General features: G+C 30.0%; 2 protein-coding genes across 3 annotated transcripts; one reads left to right on the top strand and one right to left on the bottom strand.

Moving 5' to 3' along the window:
• The first annotated feature begins 1,774 nt into the window (after window positions 1-1,774).
• On the top strand, window positions 1,775-3,265 carry LOC130665311 (uncharacterized). 2 transcript variants are annotated; one of them, XM_057465641.1, is made up of 7 exons: window positions 1,775-1,933; window positions 2,009-2,246; window positions 2,351-2,454; window positions 2,529-2,648; window positions 2,711-2,857; window positions 2,934-2,987; window positions 3,082-3,265. In XM_057465641.1, exons 1-7 carry the CDS (start codon window positions 1,864-1,866, stop codon window positions 3,261-3,263), a joined length of 915 nt encoding a protein of 304 aa, XP_057321624.1. In that variant the 5' UTR covers window positions 1,775-1,863; the 3' UTR covers window positions 3,264-3,265. The 2 variants fall into 2 exon arrangements, with proteins under 2 accessions (XP_057321624.1, XP_057321625.1); XM_057465642.1 differs by having other exon boundaries at window positions 1,801-1,937.
• Window positions 3,266-3,589: 324 nt separating this feature from the next.
• LOC130665310 (E3 ubiquitin-protein ligase TRIM71-like) lies at window positions 3,590-21,426 on the bottom strand. The gene is made up of 7 exons (XM_057465640.1): window positions 21,091-21,426; window positions 14,807-14,994; window positions 14,360-14,575; window positions 13,953-14,279; window positions 10,066-10,356; window positions 8,472-9,002; window positions 3,590-7,507 (listed from the first exon to the last, which is right to left on the bottom strand). Exons 2-7 carry the CDS (start codon window positions 14,927-14,929, stop codon window positions 6,926-6,928), a joined length of 2,070 nt encoding a protein of 689 aa, XP_057321623.1. The 5' UTR covers window positions 14,930-14,994; window positions 21,091-21,426; the 3' UTR covers window positions 3,590-6,925.
• Window positions 21,427-25,023: the final 3,597 nt, after the last annotated feature.

Raw genomic sequence — 25,023 nt, 5'->3', positions numbered from 1 at the left:
GTCGGTTAGTTCAAGAAATATCCATGTCGAGAAGTTAAAAAGATAACATTTTATGTAATTTTTCCCAACTCTTCATCTTTATGGTCTCTTTCGTACACCATGCGGTGGAATGTAACTCATTCATTCAGTTGTGATAATATTATCAACAAACAAATTGAAGAAACACTGTTTTCAATATTTTTCTTAGATGTTTCATGTATTAACGCTGTGATATGAGTCAAAACTCATTTAAATTCTTACTTTGATCACTTATATTGATTTCTGCCGGAATATACTTCGTTTTCTTTATTGAACATAACCGTGGATAAATATTTACAGAACGCCCATTCATTTATTACTCTCGATTCTAAAATTCCAAATTTTAACATAAAACAAAACTCTTTTGAGCTTGAAAAGCTCATAAAAAACAGGGAAGCAAGGGTATTTTCAAGCTCGAAGAGCTCGAAAATGTACTGATAATAGTGCTTTTGAGCTCCTTGATCTCGAAAATGTATTCTTACTAATGTTTTCGAGCTCCTTGAGCTCGAAAACAGCGGGAAGTCGTTGGGCTGGCCCGCGGGGCCAACCGTTGCCCAGATTTTTTTTTTCAGAGCAAATTTTGTAATTGTTATGAAAAGAAATTACTATTTATTAATTCATAAAGTTGAATAATTATATAATATATTGACTAAGACATTAATAGGTCAGTTGATAAAATGACAATTACAAAAAGTTCTTATAAAATAGCAGATTAAATTATCCATACATTTGAAATAAGTTTTATCACTTCCAAGAAAATTTTTTTTTTACATTTTTAACTTATTTATTTTTTTTAAATTTTTGTAATAAAAAATGTTTATGAGTATATTTAAAAATATGAAAATAAATTTAATTTTTTACAAAATAGAAATTTTTATTATAGTTAAGTTACTTAAAGTTCATAAAGAAAATTGTAAAGTTTAAAGTGATGACCTCAAGTTTTAAAAAAAATAAGATAGTAATCTTTAATCTATAAATATATACAAGAATTATTATTTTCTGCACGTCTACTATTGTATTAATGTATCCTCACAAACACAAATAAATTAGTCAACACACATTAACGAGTTAATATATTTACATGTTAATATTTACATTGATCTGCGTTATATAAAAAATCAAGTCTTCTGAGCATTAATTCACAATACTTGTTTAGCTATGGTATTGATGCACAGTTTCTTTTTTGGTGTCCTATATTTATCTGTTACTGTATTAAATATTTTAGCTGGCAAGAAAATTTTGTATAATCAATATACAGTAAACTGCTTAACCGATTTGCTTCAAAATTTAATCAAAGCTTAGTCAAAATAAGTGTTTACGATCTCTGCAAAGGACGTATAAACCCCCCGATTTGTTCTAAAGATATCGTCGGACAAAAATTAATTTATTTCAGCGAAATGTATATTTTTTCGGTCCAACCGTTTTTTGAGCTCGAAGAGCTCGAAAATGTGTTTACAATAATGTTTTCGAGCTCAAGGAGCACAGCGGGAAGTTTTGGGGCTGGCCCGCAGGGTCAACCGATAGACCGATTTTTTTTCCAGTAACTTGTGTATTATGTATCTTAAATATTTATCTTTATCAACTATTCAAAGTTCATGATTGTTTATTCAATAGCATTTTAGTTTTATTTCTCGTGTATTTACTGATTAGTTGTTGACGTAGTTAAAACACTATGTAGTTATACAACTTTAAAAAAATATATAAATAGAGAATCATAATAATAATAATAATAATAATAATATTATTATTATAGAGATAATTCTGCCTGAGGATATATAAGATTGAAAATAATTACATAAGTTCTTACGGACTTATATTTTATTTATAACTAATCTGTGAGTAGTCATGGGATTGACACGTAATTTTTTAACTTACTGCTTTTTGTTTCATGTATTAGGAATTTTTGCTAATGACAGTAAGTAAGTTTATAAATTATACTGTTTAAATAATAAGTACTGCTGTAAAATTAATGTATTTATTTAATTCATAGATTGTGATTTATCGAAATGTCCAGGCCCTCTTAAGTATTACCAAGATCTAAAATGTATACCAGTTTATAAATTACCAGAAGATTGTTGTCCGTATGAGTATAATTGTGATCATTTAGATCAAAGATCTACGACAAAGTGTTACATAAACGGCCATGAATATGAAATTGGAGAGCATTTGAGAGATGAAGATAAAAATCCGTGTAATAAAGGATGCTTTTGTTCCGACCGAGCAGGCATGTTAGTAATAAATTTTTTTTCTACTGTTTCTATAATTTATTTTTCGTATTTATTATTTAAATATTTTAAATTGTTTTTTAAATTATATTGAATTGATCAATTAGAGCAAGTTTTACTTGTGCAATAGTAGATTGTTTTTCTCGACCTGAACCTAATTGTTATCTTCCTCATAATGCAACTCAATGTTGTCCTGGTAAACAGATTTGTGGTAAGTAATTTTTTAAAATTTATTATAAACAATAAGAATAAATTATTATAAGCAATTAATAATTTATTTTACAGTTGAGAGACAAGAAGATATACCGACATGTGAAGTTGACGGTAAAATTTACAAAGATGGCGAAAATTTCAGCCCGGCTGCAGAGCCACATAAAAATTGTTACTGCGGTCCAGGATACACTGGTAATTATTATAAAAATAATCATTAATTTATATTAATACAAATAAATTATTTTGTTCATAAGGTGAAAACATCGAACCTTTCTGTGTAACATTATTGGACACATGTCAAACTGAATTGAAACATGCTCATGAAGTTCATAACAATTGTGCCCCAGTTTATTATAAACCTGAAAGCTTAAACGATGACTGTCCTACTGAATACAGATGCCGTAAATATTTACTAATTATCAAGTACTTTCAATTTAAAATTTATTACTTACCAAATTATTGATATTTTTATTACAGAAAATAAACGAGATCAAGTTATTAAAAAAGATCCAGCCAGTGAATCTAATTTGGGTAAGTTTGAATATATGTATTAATTTTTAAAAAAGAAATATGGGTATGAAAATTATTTACCATGTTATAAATATTAACTTTTGTTAAATTTCAGACGTGACTTGTAAATTTGGTGACTTGACAATGAATTATGGAGATGAACTTAATCAAGCTACGGGTTATGATTCTGTGTGTGTAAAATGTACTTGTGAAGTAGGACCTATACCATCTTGCTATCGTTTACCTGCTAGTGAATGTGACATCACAAATCATCCGCCTTTTGATAATAATAAATAATTTATTTTAATATTTGGTTATAAAATTATTTACCATGTATCCATAAAATAAAATAATTATATAGACATATGGTTAGACCTAATCACTTTTTCTCAAGTCACCTGTACTAAACTTACCTTAAAAATTTAACTTTTACAACTGGTATTATAGAAAATAACAACTGCACTTAATCACCTGTAACGATGACAAAATGCAGATATGAAGTTTATATTAAATAAAAGTGTATAAGACGAATTAATTTTCATTACTTTATTTAAGAATTATGATAATCAGTAGTTTTGATTACTGTTAAAATACACTTTTTATAATTCTATAATGCGCAAGAACATTACTACATACACAATTAATTAGACGATTTTTATAATATAACAAAAAATTCACAATTATACTAGAGAATTAATATTTGATACAAAATCATAGAGCAAAAACAAATATTTTAGCATGTAATCTTGCAGTAAAAAATGTAACAGTATATTTCTGAAATAGTTATAAACGTCGGTCATAACCAATTCCTCAATTTACTTAGTAAATATTTTCACATATCTTTATAGATTATCTTTGATTAAAATTTTTTTAATTATAAATTGTTGTCATTTTGAAAATTTCATTTTCATTTAATGCTAGCCATTCAAATATAAACTTTTAAGAATACTTGTTTTTAAAATTAACGAAGACTTTCTTTTCAATATCAATAATATAGAGCTGATAATCAACATCACAACTTACAGTTTTCAACACATCGTATATATTTATAATAGACCTTTTGTCAACAGTCCTAACGAATTGACATTATTCGTCACGCAACTACATATATTTAGAGACTGAAACCTCAACAATAATAAGTACGGAAAAATTCCACAAATTGCGGTAAATTACCGAACTTTGCTGTATTCTACCGTAATTCTTCTAATAACTTGATTTTGCATTACTTTTTAATTCAAAATAAAACAAAAAAAAAAAATTATTCAAATTTTTACAGTTTCAGGACTTTTTTTTTTCAATTTTCCATTAGTGCTGATTTGGAATTAGACTCCTTGATATTTTATTTAATATCAAAACAAAAAACAATAGTATAGTTAACACTTTTAAAAAGTTGAGTTATATCCATTAAATTTTTATTCATAATTAATTTGTGAAAACTATGTAAATTTACATGGATTTTATAGTTTAACTTTTTCAAACCATTCAGTAAACATTCATATTTATATAACGTTACATTTTTACAGTATACAGCCAACAATATAGGTATATAATATTCAACCATTGCCAATTAGAAAACAAAGATTCAACTAGAAAAACTTCAACTCTTAGTTTTTATTTTTATAAAGTTTACTCTTTCATATCTTTTTTGCTTACAATAAAAGAAAGTTATATGCAAGCATCGGTTAATGAGGCATTTGAATGAAATCGAAGTCTCGTTTAAAATGAATTGAAAACATATATGACCCCACTGTAAGAAATTTTGAGAAAATTTTCAATACCGCCAGTTTGAAAGTCCTACGACACACAATATTAAATTTTTGGCCGTGTGAATTAGAACGATTACACCACCAACGGTGTAAATGTTAAATCCTTATTTTAAAAGTACTCACACCATGTTAAAACTACGTCCCTTGATGATTCACAACAAAAAAATTTCACACCAAGGATACGGTGTAAAGTACTCGAAGACCATTTTCACACCAAAAATTTTTTACAGTGCATAAATTAATTAATTTTAAAATATCGAGCTCTTTGATATATGCGTCAGATATGTTTATTATTGCGCACTTCTTACAACTAATTGTGACCACAAATTAAATACAATAATTTGTTAAATAAAGTAAAAATTCATACCTTTGATTTTTTATATTTTCAAATACGGAGTTAAGAAAATTCACAAATAACGTACACAGTTTGTTTACTTATAATTTTATTACATTTTTCAAATTTCATATGAAAGCCTTAAAACAAAAGATATCAACTATACTAATATTATTGGCTAAATTAATTGCATTTGAAGTCTCACTATCAATTATCCATCTTACGCTTATTCTTTCATGTTTTGCGATATTTGTGTGGATTTTACGAAATTCTAAGAAGTCAAATCGTTTGAATGATCTCATAGTTTTTTCAACTAAATGATTAATTTCGTACAAAAAATAGTCAATCATATCAATTAAATAAAAATTATAAACTAAAAATATATCGATGTATTAAAAAAAAAATTCGCGCTACTTAAAATTAGCAACTCATTGAAAAACTGAAAAATTAACTAATTGTACAATGAGTGTTATTTGGGCGGCTGAGGCAGCCGTTCGGCACGCGCGTGGCTCGGGCGATCACCGAAGTTAAGTAGCATTGAGCATGGCCACTACTTGGCTGGGTGACCGTTTAGCCACGCGTTGGGTTCGAACGAAGGTCTCTGACCGTTAGGCGCGGGATGAAGATCCAGTGATCGGTAAAATGGGAATTTTATCGATCACTGGAGCTTCACCCAAACCGAAACTGTACTGGCTAGGTTTTCTCTGTGGTTTCCCTACGCCACTACACCTCCATTGCACAAGGGAGGTTGTAGGGCATCACCGTAATGATGCAGTACAGTATAAGCACAAGTCGGGCCACAGCCGCACAATGAAGGCAGAAAGAGAAGTAAAGCAGTTGCGATATAAAGGCAAAAAAGTGTAAAAGGCCGTTACTACGGCTATATACTAGAAAAACAATTAAAATAAAAAAAAAAAAAAAAAAAAATGAGTGTTATTTAAAAAAAAATCGTCAAATTTGATCACACAATACTATACTACATGTATAGAGAAGACGATTTTGACAACATTGATTGAGATTATTTATTTTAAAGTAACAGTTACTTTAATTATAAGAATAAAAAAAATAAATTAACCTAACTCGCGCTATCTAAAATAACTACAAAGTTTCCAATTGAAAATTTTGCTTGTGTTTTTTTTTTCAAGTCATAACTAATTTGTTAGGAATGCAACAAAAACATGACTTGTATTATCATTTCATTTCAGTCTTGCATCAGTCTTACTGTATAAATACAAGCAATGATTTTACAATAAAATCTAGTTATTTTTGCGCGTACCATTGATAAAATAAAAATAGGTTAAAATATGTTTTATAATATATCAAAAACATAAAAAATGAAATTTCCACTACTTTCTATCTCGTTAAATAATTTTCGTTTTGTTCCCAAATGATTTGTTTGATTTTTTTTCATCTTTTGTTTTTCTGTTCTCTTTTATTTATAACTTCATTTTGAGCTCTACGTAAATATTTTTATTCAAAAACGTAATCATCAAAAATAGTTTTAAAAAACAAGGAGTATTGAATTTTTTACTAATTGAAATTAAAAACAAAAAACTAAGACAACACTATGACATAACTGAAAATATTCTTTTCTTCTCTATTTATTTTTGTTTTTTCGTTATTTTGCAAACGGCTTTTAGCTTAATTAAATATTATAAGAAAGTTCATGACTCCTTTAATAATCTAATGAATATGTCAAGATGAAAAAACGTTTGTCAGAAACATTAACCAATGAGCAATTTCTGCGTTTTACGCGTATAAGTACAGTACCAATAAGAAAATATAATCACTTTTATAATTTAAATTGAATCTTTCTTTTTTAAACTCAAAGCTTATGATAAGATTCTCTGAAGTGCTTTTTAATATTTTATTACTCGTTTATTATTCAAATCAACAACGACAATTCGACCTTCTGGAGTTAACGCAATACCAGCTGGACTATTCATCTGATAATGTCCTATTCCAAGACTTCCGAATTTGTATTTAAGATTACCGTCAGAATCTAGCACCTGTATTCTATTGTTACGTGAATCAGAAACTATCATATTTCCTTCGTCATCAACGACAATTTTTTGTAATCTAAAGAATTTTTTCGGTGCCTTAGTATAATCACCATCAATAATTTTGTAATCGACCATATTATATTTTATGACCACTATGTGGTGAAGATTGAAATCCGTTACAACAATATCACCTTTCGGATTAAAAGTAACACCACGCGGTAACAATTCTAATGATTTAGACAGATTTGCTTTTTCACCCGTAAATTTACGTAGAAAGACGCCATGTGGACTAAATAATTGAACTCGATTATTCCGTGTATCTGATACCACTATTTGACAGTCTGTGTTTGTTGCAACATCCCATGGATAATCAAATTCACCATCGTTCTTTCCTTGTTTACCGAAGGCTAATTTAAAATCCCCTTCCATTGTAAAAATCTATAAATAAAAAAAAAAAAATTAATTATCTCAATTAGCAAATCAGGGTGGCCACAAAGAAATTATTTCAAAATTCCCTGATATTTCCTGATTTTCCAGTAAAGTTTTTTACATTTTTCCCTCATTCAGAAATTATATTTGTATATCATTAAGATATTCAAAGTTTTTATTAATTTTTCATTGTCAATAATTAAATCTGATGATTAATTCATGCGAGAAACGAAAAAAAATGTCAATAAAATAAATAAACATGGCCTACTTGTGATTATTCGATGTTAAAAATTTGTGAGTTAAAATATTTAAAAAGAAATTTCATGATTAAAATAAATTCAAATACACTAGTCACAAAAATGAAGGGATATCAAAAATATATAAAATTTTAAGAGATTTTCAACAGGTAGTAATTCAAAGGAAAATGTTCGTACAACAAAAACAAAACAAAAAACAAATTGTAGCTTCAAGCAACGGGTTTTCTGATTTGGTCTTGAAATTCTGCTATTATGCACGGTTCCGGAGTAATTAAAAATCAATCTTAATTATCGGAAAAAATTATTCAAGCCCTTGGACCGTTTTTTAGACGTGCAGAAATTTTTTTTTCAATCGTTTTCTTAGGATTACTCCGTGACCGTGCATAACAATAAAAAAATTTCAAGATCAGATCAACGAAACTAGACACTTGAAGTTACAATTTGCTTTTCTTTTTATTCTACGACCATTTTCCTTTTAAAAATTTGAAATTTTTTAAATATCCCTTAATATATGTGACTAGTGTATTGTTGAACAAATTTTAAATTTTTAGCCGTCCCGATTAAATTTCTGGATACTTTTCGAAATTCATTGACATTTCCATGATATTTCCCGGTTGCATTAAATACCCTGATGATTCCCGATACTCCCGGTTTGCGGCCATTTTGAAAATATGTTTTTTTTTTATCTGGAGAATAGTAATAAATTTGGTACTTACTTGAACCCGATGATTGTCTTTGTCAGCTACAATGATGCGTCGCCATTCATCGACAGCAATTCCTGCTGGTCTGCAAAATTGCCCTGGACCTCCTCCTTGTGTTCCAAATTTTCTCATTAGCCTACCACCTTGATTGAATATTTGAATACAATTATGTATCCTATCAGTAACAATAATATTTTCATCTTTGTCACAAGCAACACCCCAAGGCTTAGACAAGAAATTAGGTTCTGCATCAGTATTTCTAATCACAAGACTTGGCGCAGGAAATGAGAAATAATCCTGAATATCTACGATAACTGGACTATTAACGGATGGTAATGGTCTCCCGGGTGCACCCGACTGAGAAGAATGAAGTAAACTGCCACGGCCTTTAAGAGGTCTACCATCACCTATGGATCCAATAGAATTCAATTTAATTCTACCGAAGTTGCTAATCACACACAAAATATTATCTGCTGTTGCAGAAAATGATATCCTATGATTTTTGACTGATGCATGAAGGAAATGGTTGTTTTTAATCTTCAATACCTGAAAAAAATGTAGATTAGATATTAAGTACTAATTTTAGAGCAAAATTTAATTAAAATCTAGAAACCAGCTGACCCTGCAGGCCAGCTCCGAAACTTCCCGCTGTTTTGTCAAACTACATATTCGAACGTCAATAAGCGGTTTTTGAATTTTTGTTCACGATTTTGCTTACACGGAAAAAAATAATCGGTAGCTGCTACCGATAATTTTTAGGTTGTCGTTACCGATTATTTCGTTAACTGCGACCTATTAGTTCGGTTCTACTGACGAATTTCAGTGGACAAAAAAAAACTTTCTGAGGGATGTGTGTACGAGTGTGCGTGCGCGCGTGTGTGTGTGCATGTGCGTGTGTGTGCGTGAAAATTAATCGGTAACAGCTACTAAAATAATCGGTAGCGGCTACCCATTATTTTTTTTCCGTTTATTAAAATCAATGAATTCAGAGAAAAATTAATAAATGCGACTAAAATAGATAGTTAAATGACTTTTTAATCTGACCAGAGCGTTAATATATCAAATACCCGAGAACTGTGTAAAAAACAGTGATTTTTCTTCTTATTTTCGATAATATCACTTAAACTAACGAAATATTGTAATAAAATCTGTAGTGATCGAAAGAGACTATAAAATGGTAGACTCAATTCAATTTTACGTATATTTGATAAATTATGTAGTGAGTTATCTAAGAAAAATGAGGACAACTATTATTTTTTTAAAAATATTTCATCGCCAAGATCTTTTGAACTATATATAGACCGATTTGGATGTTTGAGGTGGCATTCGACGCAGTTTTCTAGTCTCTAAGCTGAAAATTATTCGGAAATGATCTATTCAAGATTTTTGATTTTATTGAAAAAAAAAAAACTTTTTTGAAATTTATTGTTAACGATATCTCTTGAACAAATGATTTAATTTTGATAGTTGAGGTGATATTCGACATGGCTTAAAGAATTTTAGAGCTGATTAAATTTTGAAAATTTTCAATTTTCTTAGCGGGAAGTTAAAAAACAATATGCTTAGAAGAAAGCTATTATTATTATTATTATTTATTTATTTTTCTTACCTTAGGAGAAGCTTCTGCTTTAGTACGGAAAAGGTTTACAGGATTTCCAATAGCATTAGATAGATCCTTGGCGTTAGTTATTTCTTCAGAAATTCTCAATAGTTGATTTATAGTATTTTTATAATTGTAATCTTGAAATTGTAAAAACTTAAATTTTTTATTTTTTACGTGGTCAATTTGTGCATAAAGTTCTTGTTCACGTTTTTGCAGAGCAAGTCTTGCTTGCTCAATATATAATGAAACATCTATTTTAGCTGTAGCTGCGTCGTATTCAAGATTTTGTGCGGCCTTCTGCAATTTTTTATTTTATTATTAATTACAATTATTATTTTTAATTCAATACTTTATAATATTTTCAATCACATATTTTTCTAAGACTAATTTATTCACTTCAATAATTTTATTTCCTAATAAAAATTCAATTATATGAAGTAAATAAATAAATTAAGTAATTAAGATATAGTCCATTATACAATTAGTAGACAAAGTGAAGACTAATCGACAATCGTGATACAGAATAAGTTTGAAGCAAACGCTATAATATTAAATATGTCAGCTTCAGCATTTTATTCATTCGTTGGATAAAAAATATGCGTAAGGTAAAGGGTCCAGTTATTGACATTGTCCCAGTTTCTGACACTTTCAACGTTATTTTAAATTAAAAAACAAAAATTTGACTCCAATAGATAATAAATTTGTTTTTAATTTTTAAAAACTCATCTAGTACCTAATTGATAACAACCCAGAGAAGAAAGTACCATGGGCCCAGGCTTGGCCCAACTTTATAGAACCTTGGGCCAGGCTTGTAAGCCAGTCTTGGCCCAGTTTTGGTAAAAGTCTGGAATGATAATCTCGGGCACGAACTTGGGTAATCCTACCTTGGCCCAAGTCTGGGTTGCCATTGTAACGACCAAGGCTAGGTTACCCAGTCTTGGCCCAAGCCTGGGTTGCCATTGAATGGCCAAGGCTAGGTTACCCAGTCTTGGTCCAAGTCTGGGTACCCAATCTTGAGCCAAGCATGGGCCAATATAGGTGTGCCAAAGCTAGGTTTCCCAGTGCTAGGCCAAGTAGGGCCCCGTCGTTCAACTCTGGCAGCTCCTGCGTGGGAATATAGCAAAAATAAAAAATTAAATATCTTCATAAAAAAAAAATTTTAGGCCGGAATAGCTGTGGAAGACATTCTTTAGTTATAACGTAAGCAGTTTAGGGAAGAGCGTTCCAGAATTGAATATGTTATATCTTATAACCATGTATCTGTGAAAATATATTAAAAAATGCATGGATGAGTTAATAATTAACTGTATCATATTAAATAACATTTTATTATTGAAATGAGAGTGTCAGTAACTAGGCTTAATTTTATAGGTATGTCACAGTTATTGAACCTCAAATTCAATCATGATTTTCAATATTGCTGATAATTCGTTTGTTTAGGTGAATATTTATATTAATATTTTGAAACATAATACGTATACATATACATAAATATTATGTATATCATTTAATTTTTTTTTTTTAATTAATAATTTTAGTTTATAGTAGTTCCAACAAAAAATTCGTCCTCAAATGGATAGTGAGGGTATAGTAAATACGTGCTAAGTAATGGTAGTGGAAAGACGACTTTTTGATTAAGACGACTATATTAACTTAATATCACATAACTTAACAAAAAGTAAATCATTTTTAATGATCCAAATAATTGTTTTACGCTTATGACCTTATCCAAAAATTCTAAACTTGTTTATTATATACAATACTATTTATTTAAATTGAATTTTATGTTAGTTATCATAGAATAACCTCAGCTGTTACTCTTAGTGTCAGAAGCAGGGACCTTTACCTTACCATACTTGACAGAGAAACAATGATCCAAAGATAGATGAGGGAGTGTATAGTAGGGTCCCGTAGGTGCCTAAACCACTAAAGCAACCATAAGAAAAAATGTTAAGAAAAAAAAAGAATAAACAAAAACACGTTGTATAAATAAGTGAGCTCAAATATGTACAGTACGTCTCAAATATTTATACTTTAGAAATCAAATTATATTACTTATTGACTCGGAAATTTTTACAGATCGAAATACTAAAATTCAAAGTTTGAGTTTGAGTATTTACTGTAGTCACATTTATAAATCACTCACTCCTATTGGCAGGGAGCGTGACGAAAACGACATCTGATGGCTACAAAAAATTATGCTCGAGAATTATAAAAGATATATAAAATCAGTGTAAAAAATAAAAATTCGTTATAAAATCAAAATATAAAAATTTATAATGATATAAATAAAAAAGTGTAATTGTATTTTTGATAGAGAAAATTAAATTGAATATATTTCGATAAAAAAATTAAGTATAAAAAATTTTAATAAACAATAAACACTATTATTTTAGAATAGAATAAGGTTAACCGATAAAATCAAAACAAATAATATATGACAACTACAATGATAATGGTTTAAAAAATAGTAGAATAGTCAATTGAGTTTTTTAACAAAATTGAAGAAAATAATTTTATTCTAATTCATGATAATTTGCTTGTAAATCGTAACTAAAAAAACATAATGTTTTTTTAACCTTCCGTTATAAGCGCTTTCTCTAGTGTCTCACTCATATTCACGCCAACTCTATTAGCTTAAGTAGTGTTGTACAGGGAATCACCGTATAGCGCGAGTAACGAAGGGTTAAAAAATAATTTTTAGCCAATGATAAAAATCATTATCCAAACCGGATTTGAATCAATAAATTATAAAATATTGTTTTAACCTTAAACGATGAGCAAAGGCAAACATTAACGACACAATAACTATTATGAACTATTTTTAAACTTAATTTTCACGTGTTTATATTCAAAGAGAGCATGATTTAACGAAATTGTATCCACAGCGAGCGCTGCGATCATTTCAGTTGTCCCCACCATATACTAGGCTCCCTGCCAATATAACAATCTTATTGCAATCTTGATCAAGCCTGGTCACCAGTACACCAGTTGTCTATATCTTTAAATAACTACGGATGTTACTGCAGACACTGGTACAAAGTTGTGAATTGCAAGTCTTGTACAAGACTTGAAAAAAAAAAACTTTGCGTTATATTGTACTTCAAGAATTGTGCAAAAATATTGAAGATATTGAAGACTTGCTCAAGGTGCATTGGAACAGTGACTTGAGCTAATCTTCCATCAGAAATTACTTGCAGATACTAACGCATATCATACTATACTATTTATCTCACTTGTCTCTGCCATTTTATCCCGTCCATTGGCATACGATACAGGATCCTGGAGTAAAGTGACAGAGATAGAAGTGAGATAAATAGTGTAATATGACAATTCTTGAGCAGATCTGGTGCAAGAGTCGTTCAAAATACGCGTAAGTAACTTTACTAACACTTCTTGAGCAAGACATTTTCAATGTTCTTTTGTACAATATCATGTACAAGTCCTACAACAATCTCGTCTTAGAAACTTGCATTAATATCTTGTGACAGATTGAGAGGTATATGAAGACGTAGACACCTAGGGATTTTCCGGAAGATACTTTCACAAAAATGTAATGCACGACTACTACAAGATTGGGCGTCTATGTAGTATCTATCGAAAGATTATCGTGATCAATATCTTGACCAGCAACTTGTGATGGAAATTGTTACCATTTATTTTTTCCGTGTACGTACTTCTTCAAATTTAGATTTAGCTTAGATATTTTCGGATACAAGTGTTTATAAATTCTTTATACAAAGCTAGTTTTAGTACTGGTATAAATTAATTCATATATAAACGTAACAGCATAAAGTTATGAAAACTACCACATAACTTTTAAAACTTGCTTCTACTAATAAATTAACCTCAGTAATATTTTGATTTTTTTTTAAATTGAATAAATTTCTTACCTGAACTGAGTATAAATTTTCTTGTTGTTTTGCGACACAAATTTTTATATCACTCAAAATCTGATTACTCTGCATATCTGCAAGCTCAGATGCAGCAATTAAATCCATTGTCGTATGACCGTGATGATAAAATATCACACAAATATTACAGAATGTTTGATTGCAAGATTGACAATAACGTGTAGAAGTATGTCCATGAATACCACAATGATGAGATTTTTGTTGTGTCGGTGATGATGGATTTGAATCTTGTACCATCTGAGAACTAGATGGAACTGGCGCTGAACTTGTAAATAATGAAAAGTCATCAGCTTTGTTATCAGAGTCCTATTAAAGAAAAAAAAAAAGATTAAAGATCATGAATATCGCTGACATCTATAAATATCGATAAAGAACATTAAAATTACCGTATCCTGAGTTTTTACTTCATCAGCAGAAGCTGATTGGATATCACATGGAAGCCCATTTGCAGCTTGAGAAATATTATCAAGTAATGAACTGACACCAAAGTCATATGGAGATGTTCCATAAGAAGAAGAACTCCTACATGGCGATGCTGTTCCTGGTGGACTTGAACTCCAGCATTCAGATCCAATGCTTCCTTGTGGTGAGTGACTTAGATTCTATAAATTTTACAATATAATTAATGCTATGTATTCATAATACTAAAATTGTTGTTACGCAATACTTTTAGTATGATTTTAACTTGAAAAAATTTGATAGATAACAACGACAAAATAAAAAATGTTGATTTACGTAAATCTTACTTGAATTGAGGTATGACTGAATTCAGTAATAGTAAACTTTCTTAATCAGTATATAATAAATTCAAAAACTGCAAAATGATAGCATACCTCACGAAAAGTATTACGGCCTCCAAATAGAGATGATTCTATATTAATTGCAGGAGATGATTGAGATTGATGGTCTTGTCCAGAGAAATTATCTAGATGAACATATATATTCCTTTCGTCCATTATAATAGTTTTTGTAGTTACACAAGAAAATTATTTGAAACAGGGAAGTCCCAATAACTGATTCTCTGTAACATAAAATTTATACAGTTTAATTTTAAAAGATCTCTTTCTACAAGAAACATAATTTATTTATTGCGAATTATAACAATTCGAACTACCCTGATTAAAGTAAAATTGTTTGAATCCAAATCATCCCAAATACTCAAGTCATCTTCCTTAATTAGGGTAGCTGAACTAGGCATGCAATATTATAGACGCAATAGAATTGGAAGCTGAACTCTTTGAAATAGTTATTTTAGAAAGACTTTGCTGTAAAAATTTACTTTTCTTCCTTCTTACTATTTGAACGACTGGTTAGTCCTCACACACGGAAAAAAATGGGTGCTGCAACAGGACACAGCCCAGTGGGAGCAACAGGACAAAATCCTGTTACCGTAACAGAACTTTTTCTGGGGAATCAATAGGATAAGGAACAAGTTTCACGTACCAATTTTTTTAGTCTTTATAGTAAAATTTAATGATTTGGAAAAAAATTCAAATTCTGAAAAAAAAATCGGACCCTAAACATTGTTTTCGTGAGCTCACAGAGTTGCAAGAGGTTTTGCAACTGGTCCGTGGGATCAACTTCTTAGTAAATTTGTTTGTAGATTATTTCAGTGTATGGGATTGAATACCACAATATCATGATAATAGTTACCATAACATTATAGTAATTGTTACCATAATATTATAGCAACCATTACCTTAACATTGTGGTAACCATTACCATGCATTATGGTAATCATTCCTACGAATTATGGGAATGATTACCATACTATTACAGGAACAATTACCATAGTGGCAGTAACGATTACCATAATTCCATAGGAATTATTCCAATATCATATAGGAATAATTACTTTAATATACACTAATGGAAAAAATTAAAAGATCAAAAAAAAATTCTAAATTTTTAGGCGATTTTCAACAGGCTCTAACTTTGAGAAAAATGGTCGTACAAGAAATTAAAAAAAAGGACATTGTAGCTCCAAGCGTCTACTTTTTGAATTGGAACTTTAAAATTTTTTAGCGTTAGCAGTTTTTGAGTAATCTTAGAAAAACCAGCGACAAAAAAATTTTCCAATTTTTTAAATTTATTTTTTTTGGTCTCCGGGCGTGGAAGAAATTATTTTTGATTAACCACTATGAGGATCGGATACCTTCATTATTCAGCTTTAATTTCTTTTTTTATGGACCTTGATACGTCCACTTCTCGCCGAGATATCGGTCTTCAAATGGAAAAGGATCCTTTTGTCTTTGATTATCCATATCTCAGAAACCAATGATCGCACAGAAAGTTAATGGTGGGTTTTAAAAACTTGAATAAATTCCCTTCAACAATTAGCCATTGCTTTTTCGAAAAAAAAATTTTTTTCTATCGTCACATGAATTTAAAAATACCACAAAAAAAGGGCTTTTTGTGGTTTTTTGGAAAATTAAGCGCTGAAACGAAAATATTGTGGAAATGGATAATGTTGACTGTGCATTTTACAGTTCAATATGTCCACAAAAACCCTGCAGAGAGCCAGATTAATCCAACCAGCCATTTTTTTGTTTCACGCGATCAAATTTTTGAAAAAATTAAAACGTTTACGTCGCTGCATTCCGTGATTTTACTGATCTCTCAGTAATTAAATTTAAAAAAAATTTTTTTTTTGAAAATTTTGTTTCGAAAAAAAAGTTTTTTCTTTTTTGGAAAATTAAGCACTGTCTGCAATAAAATTGTGGACAAAGCTCAGAAAAAATGTTTGTTTTCATTTTGTTAAAAATTATGAGCTTTTCAGAGCAAAAAACGTGATCCTTTAATTTTTTCAAAAATTTGATCGCGTGAAACAAAAAAACGGCTGGTTGGATTAATCTGGCTCTCTGCAGGGTTTTTGTGGACATATTGAACTGTAAAATGCACAGTCAACATTATCCATTTCCACAATATTTTCGTTTCAGCGCTTAATTTTCCAAAAAACCACAAAAAGCCCTTTTTTTGTGGTATTTTTAAATTCATGTGACGATAGAAAAAAATTTTTTTTTCGAAAAAGCAATGGCTAATTGTTGAAGGGAATTTATTCAAGTTTTTAAAACCCACCATTAACTTTCTGTGCGATCATTGGTTTCTGAGATATGGATAATCAAAGACAAAAGGATCCTTTTCCATTTGAAGACCGATATCTCGGCGAGAAGTGGACGTATCAAGGTCCATAAAAAAAGAAATTAAAGCTGAATAATGAAGGTATCCGATCCTCATAGTGGTTAATCAAAAATAATTTCTTCCACGCCCGGAGACCAAAAAATATAAATTTAAAAAATTGGAAAATTTTTTTGTCGCTGGTTTTTCTAAGATTACTCAAAAACTACTGACGCTTTTTTTTTATTTCTTGTACGACCATTTCTCTCAAAGTAAGGGCTTGCTGAAAATCGCCCAAAAATTCGGAATTTTTTTTTGATCCTTTAATTTTTTCCATTAGTGTATATGGTTGCCGTTCCTATAACCGATATTTCAAAAAAACCGTTTACAATGCGTTATGGAAACCATTCCAATAACATGTTGTAATTGTTACCATAAATTTTTTTCCATGTAGGATAAAACACACCCAATGTTTTTTGCGCTCTATATCCTGATTAGAACACAAAATTCTAAATATTAAAAAACGATTTCAAAAGATTCAAATTGCATAGTATGTATTTACACTGAGAAAACAAACTGGTTTTCCGAACTATGAAAAACATAGTTCAATGAAGCCTCCACTATTACCCTCAGTTCAGATAACTAATATATAGTTATAAAATGTACGATGATATCATAGTTGTTTTAACTGTGTTATAGTTCAATGAACAATGACAATAGCAAACGTAACTAAGTGAAAATGGTATTCTTATTACAAAAAAATAATGAAGAAAAATCTTTGATTATATTCGTCGACGACTTAAATGATATTAAATTAATGAAATTATAGTCGTATGATTGCTGAAACATTTGTGATTCTGCTGAAGTATAAGTTCTGAGAAATAATAGTAAATAGTTACCACAGCAAAACAAATGCTTAGTTAAAACTACTACTTTCAAATAGTTTCGGGCACTAGGATATAGTTCAAGAAACTAGAAATATTAGTTAATGTCTATTTTTTCATTTCCATCCCTTCTTAGTTACCACAACCATGCACTATTCTCTCAGTGGAATACTATTAAATCTTTCAAATGATACTTCTATTAGTAACGTACGGGTTAATCAAAGTAATTTGAGTTTATGTAATTATTAGTCTACGGCCTGACGTCAAATAGAGCTAAAATTTTTTATTAAGAAAATAATATAAGTTTAAAATTCGAATAAGCTCATTGTTTCCATTTTCTCTGACGAATTATTTTATTATTATGTAAGCATTATAGGATTTTCTGAACTTTTTATTCATAGTAATTAATTATATTCATATTTTTAAATAATATTCTGTATAGATACTGAAATCAGTCATCTAGAAATATAAACGATTTTTGCATTGTCCACAAATAGTACCTGGTTTTAGGCACCATCTAAAAAACAAACATTCAAAAGCTTAAAAGAGACAATTTTTGAGTAATTCAATCGTACAGACCAAGTTTTTAATCATCAAATAAAAAAAGGTATTTAATTAACTGAATCAGAATTGATTGAGCAATAGTTTTTTATTTAAATGCTTCTATTTTTGTCTCTGAGAATGAATGACTTGAAATTTTCATTGATCATTTAAGTTCAACAAGACACACTCTGTTGCTTCGCGTGTATATGTAAAAGAAAATATATGTATATCATCCGCTTAAAGGTAACCTACTCAAATATCTGAACAAGGAGAGGTCGGTAAAACATACTCTGCATGATCGACTTCAATATTTGGCTAAATCGTACGAATGTATTTACCCTCAAATTTTAGGTGTTGTTTTAATTAATACTTCTTTACAATTTGATACTAAATTAAAATGAAAAAAAATTTTAATTTATTTTTAATTATTATTATTTATAAGTTATACAATAAAAAAAGTAAATCTATATGTGTTTGATTGTTGCTCTTGCTAGTAATGATTTTTTATTTTTATATATTATAAATAAGGAGTAAACATTTCGCGCTAATTTATAAAATACAATCTCGAAGGATATTAAAAAAGTCTTAAATAATATACTATTGTCGTACGATATCTTTGGAATGCATCAACCGATTTACACGCTTGTTGCGGCAATCAAGCGAGCTCATCAAGACTTGAAGTTGATAAGATTTTTAAATTGATTGGCCGAGTAGTTTCCAACTTATTTGGAAAATAAAATTCGGAAAATCGTTTTTTTTAATTTTTTGTTACTTAACTCGTAAACCACTCAAGCGATTTGGCTCAAAATTCCATCAAAGCTAAGCCTCAAAAAGTTGTTTCGATTGCCACAAACCACATGCAAATCGGTCAATCAGTTCCAAAGATATTGTCGAACAAAAATTAATATTTTTCAGCGAAATGTATTTTTTTTTGTTCTACCATTTTTTGAGCTCAAGAGCGCAAAAATTTACTGATTAAAACGTTTTTGAACTCTGAGCTCAAAAACGACAAGAAGTTTTGGAGTTGACCTACAAGGTCAGCTGTTTTTCAGTTTTTTTTTCTATGACCGTTTTCTGCTGAGTAATAGCCTTTTGAACATGACCGAAAAATTTTGAATTTTTAAAAATATTTTTTAATTTTTGAGACCAGTGAATTACAATAAAACAAATAAAATCCATAAGCTTTGAAGAACTACCATTCTCCGCGTAAAAAAAAAACTTAGCCACGCCACCGTTGAAGCAGCACTGTGCGGCTTTTTGAAAGCCGCAGCACCGCTGCACTACAGCCATAATATTTAAAAAAATAAATCCTCGAAATACTTAGAGAAATCTATAAAACCATAACCACCACACCACAACTGCACCAGAGCTGCACCACATTAAATATTGATACTTTATAACATAAGATATATTTGCAAAATGAAAGCGTGCATTTGTGCTTCGGCGCCGGTGCGTCTATATCGAGGGAGTGAATACTCAGCATGCGGCGGGATTTTCCGCCAAACGGCGGTGGTGGAGCGGGATCACGACTACATGGTGCGAGCACCGTACAGCTATGATGCAACAGTGAATACAATTTTTTATATTTTATTATTTAAAAATATAAATATCCATTTTTACTCGAGTCTATCTTCAAACAGTGAACTAATTACTAAAAACCAAAAAAAAAAAATTAAATCTAAATTTAAGGAAAACTAACTAAGGAATTAACAAAAATTAATGTTCAACATTAATTTTTTAGTTATTCAAACAATATAGTTTATATGTAATTAACGGAAAAGTTATTTCAAATTCTCATTTATTTTCTTACGAACAATTCAATTAAAAAAAAAAAAAAAATGCTTCATATATTAAAAATATTAATTTTCATATCAACTACTCGTAGCCAAAAAAAAATTAATAATTTCTACAATATGATTAATAAGTTTTGTTATCCTTGTTGCACTTGCGCAGTAAATGCAAACTGTTTACGTTTTTCTCTTTAACAAATGAGTAGTTTTATTTGAACAATGATAACGTGGATTGCTAGACTACAGAGTGACTCATCGAACCTCATCTTTCTTATTTTTCTGTTTAGAGGATTAGTTTGAAAGAAAAGCTTGGGCAAAAATTACCATAGACCCTTCTTAGGTAAAATATATTGCCTCTGGTCAAAATGCAACAGTATATAGTACAAAGTATATAAACGAAAGATTTGGGCATAGTGAGTACTTTTCAAAAGCTATAGACCTGCATCAAATTTCTAAGAATTCTCCACTACATTTTAAGACCGGTCGGACTGCTAGCACTAATTCACAATGAGAAAGTTAAAATGTATTTTTAGGAAAATTTTATATGAAATATTTAACGCCGGAAAAAGAGAACAAATAAATATTAATTAATATATATTTAATAAAATGTTTTAAGCCGTCAATAATACTTGAACTATAATTTTGATAAAAAAATAAATAATAAAATAAACAAGTGATTAATTAATAAATAATCAATAAATAAAATCAATAGTTAAGTAATGGAATTAATCAATAAATAATAATTATTTTAAAAAATATTTTTTTTAGGGTAAATAAACTTACCGCAGCTGGAGTAATTTCAAATTACATTAGTCGCAATAGAATGAATTAACTTGCCGGTAAATCAGAGCTTGAATGAAATGATAATATTCAAGACGAAAAAAAAATAAATCTTAAAAGAACACTTGAATCGCGTAAAAATTCAAGCAGTTTGAAAAATAATCAAATAAAAAAATAAACACTTATGGATGGAAAATGGTCTAAATAATTCAGGTACTTTAAGTTTGAGGTGAAATTTGGAATTGGAAACAATACACACGATACACCTCACAAGCTACCCTGACTGTGTCTGAACTCGTGTGATGATTCTCTCACTTGATGGTTGCAAGTAACTACCCCTCTCTTCAGCTAACTACCACACTCGAAGTTATTCTACCAATCACAGAGTCAGGTTTTCACCTCACCAAAGCATCTACTATGACGACAAACGCGCGCCCTTCAAAACTAGTACTGACGTACCTACCGCCTACGACATCAATCCTACCCCCCAACGGTTTTTGCTTTTTCCAACATGCCAACATCTTTTCAGAGTTTAAACCTGTGTATTAATTGTTGGTTCGATTATAGTTTATTTATCCTACCCATTGTGAATGCTCTATTAGTCTAATTTTTCATATTTTCATCAATTAAATGACAATTACGCAGTATATAGTAAATAGTTTAAATTTAAAAAATATTTTTTTTAGCTTTTCACTAAAACAATATTTAATATTTGTCTATTATTTATTTAAAAAATGAAATAGAGTAATAGACAGGGGAAAAGGGACACTACCCTACAGACATCCAGAATGGTACGCATGTATGCGGATACATGAGCGCTTGCGCCCGAAATTCATGAATGAGAGTAGCTTCGCTCAATGTCAGCTACGGCTATATACAACTAACTTTTACTTGCTACGTAGGATGTCTCCTTCCACCCCTATCTGACCTTGAAAAAGATTAGTCGATAGAGAATGAAATGTATTGTATAGAAAGAGAATAAGCATGCAATGTAAAATGTTCATTAAAAATCAATTAAAATTAAATTAAGACCTAAGAAAAGTCTATGGTAAGTTCCGTCCAAGTTTCTATCTTGTCTCAAACAAAACTTCTGAACGCAAAATTAAGAACGAGGTTCGATGAGTCACTCTATAATCTAGCAATCTACGTTTTTATTTTTCAAAAATGTTTATTTGTTTGAGAAAAAAGTGGACAGAGTTTCCATTTACGGCGCAAGTGCAACAAGGATAGTATAAGGATAGTTTGTTGACTTGGGAGTATGATAGCGAAAAAAGTTTAAATCTCTCTTTAAAAAATTAATTTAGTTATAATTGTAATTTGGTTATTCGTATTACTAATCGTTTTTTTTATACTGTTCGTCAATTCAAATAATCAATGGCAAACATACAAAATTATAGAATTTACTGGTACATAACAATCGATTTATTATCGTGTGGTATTTTCACCCTCCATGACCTCCCAGAGAGGAAAGTACGACGGACCCAGGCTTGGCCCAAGTATGTAAAACTTTGGCCCAAGCTTGTAAGCCAGCCTTGGTAGGACTCTGGAATGATAACATTGGGCCAGACCTGGTTGCTAGACCTGGCCCTGACTTTTTTGCCAGACCTTGCCCATGCCATGAGGAAACGAATAAATTTGATTAAAAAAAAATTTTATTATTATTAACCTCGTAGAGTTTATGATCATTAACGTTTAAACTATCTAAAGGAGTTAAATGATGTGAAAAAACCTCTGTGAAAATTCTGCTGGGCTCCGGGCGCGAACTGCCGTCCTTCTGATTGCTGGGTCCGAACGATAGCTACTGGACGAACCTACTAATATTGAACGGATACATGTATATGATGTACTTATTAAACCACAGGTATAGCCAAACTTGGGTAATCCTATCTTGGCCCAAGTCTGGATTGCTATTGGACGGCCAAGACAGGGGAACTCAGCCTTGGCCCAAGCCTGGGTAATCATTGTAACGGCCAGGACTGAGTACCCAATCTTGACCCGAGCATGTGCCAATATAGATGTGCCAAAGCTAGGTTCCCCAGTGCTAAGCCAAGGAGGGCCCCTTCGTTCAACTCTAGCAGCTCCTGTATGGGACTCCGCATTAAAAGTACACCGCTGGATATTTCACACCGTCAATTCACACCCAGTAGACCTTGTAAAGTACTCAGGGACCATTTTCACACCGAAAATTTTTTTACAGTTTCCTGTTTTCAATAATACATCGAAATCTTCATAAATGTTAATATTTGTAAATGTATTTTTACGTTTGTTTTTTAATATTATTTAGCTTAAAGAACTATAGCGAGTTATAAAATTGGAATAAAAAAAGATTTACGCTTTGCCGAGTGATAGACGTGAAAGTGGGGTAGTAGGCAATGAAGGTGCTCATTCAACTCATTCAACGCAGAACACTTTTTACTCAGTATTTACTATTAATTACGTCGAATAAGTTGAATGAGCGACTTCAGTGTTCCCGACTCAACTTTACATCATAGCGCTCGGCAAATATAAAAGCGTAAAATTTTTTAAAATAAATTTTTAACTCGTAATAACTTTTTAAGTTTACAAACAAACAATGGTAATAATACATTTAAAAATTTGAACATTTCTGAATATTTTAATGTATTATTCAAGACGGTAGCATACATTGGCATAAGATGCGTAATTGTTAATTAAAAGTGTATGTTATTGGTTTTAAGTTATCGATGCGGTTTTTAGAGTTTTTAAGCTGAGTATACTCATTAATAAATTTATATAGTCAATTAAAAGTTATCTAAAAAATAAAAATTTTTCGAAAATTTTGTTTTACAAATTTGTATCGCAAAAAGTACGAATCTAAATTTCGATAAGCTATTGAATGCTGCATCGCAGATGAAGTCAGTCAATCCGTTAAAAAATTACAAACTGTTTACATATGTGCGTGCGTACGTACATACATGCACTCGGACACTGGCATAATTTTAAAATTCGTCAGAATAGCTTCTTAAGACCTCAAAACGTCAACATCTGGTGAAAACTCGATTCTCGGAAATTCGACAGAAACCTATAAAATTATTTATTTGGTTTTTTTTTCTTAAAAATTTGAGTCAGAAAAATTACTTTCAATATTGATTACTAATTTTTACATAAAATTTAGCTTTCAATAAAAAAACTCCTGTGTTCGTCCGTAAAATTTATAGAAAAAAATAAGAGTTTCACAATTTGAATTAAAAAATCGTAGACATAAAATATATTTTCGTGTTCGATTGCTCAATCGGAAAACGATATCTTCTGTGTATTCAATTGTTTTAGAGAACAGCTCTGAGCAAATAAACGAAGACGTAAATGTGAAACAAATAAATATGCTCCGAGCAGTCCTGCGCAAGCACCCAAACACTCCATAAAATCTGTATAGCTTATTACGTACGTTCAATTCATTCTCGAACTCTGAAATTTTATAAATTTTTTTATTGTTTGTGTTATACAGACATAGCATGACGAATTTTTTACCACGAATTTAATTCCCTTTAAAAAGACGGTTATCAAAATTAAGAACGTTTTTTTTTTTTTTTTTTTCATTAAGTTGCAATAAAATAGAAAAAAAATTTTAATATGTAATTCGGTTCCTCCCAAGCTTTATAGCTTCGTAACTTTTTTTTCTAGTAATTTTAAAGATATGACATCGAAACCCTTTTACTTAAGAAATTCAATTTGCTACGTGGGCTTATCAGTTCGAATCCCCAAAAAATATTTTTTTACAGATTTAATAATACAAAATTTTAAAAAATTGTTTTGCGTATAATTCATTGAAACATTATCCTACATTTAGTCAGTATAAAATTTTAGGCTGAATTTTGGAAATTTTTTTTTTTTAAGTCTTTAAAAAATTTTTAAACTCAGGAGCTCAAAATAAAAATGAATAAAATTACTGCTGTAATTGCAGCAATAGTTATAAATAAA

This window comes from Microplitis mediator, chromosome 3, assembly GCF_029852145.1.
Source record: "Microplitis mediator isolate UGA2020A chromosome 3, iyMicMedi2.1, whole genome shotgun sequence".
Classification (NCBI taxonomy): domain Eukaryota; kingdom Metazoa; phylum Arthropoda; class Insecta; order Hymenoptera; family Braconidae; genus Microplitis; species Microplitis mediator.
This window is presented reverse-complemented; position numbering and strand designations above follow the sequence as displayed.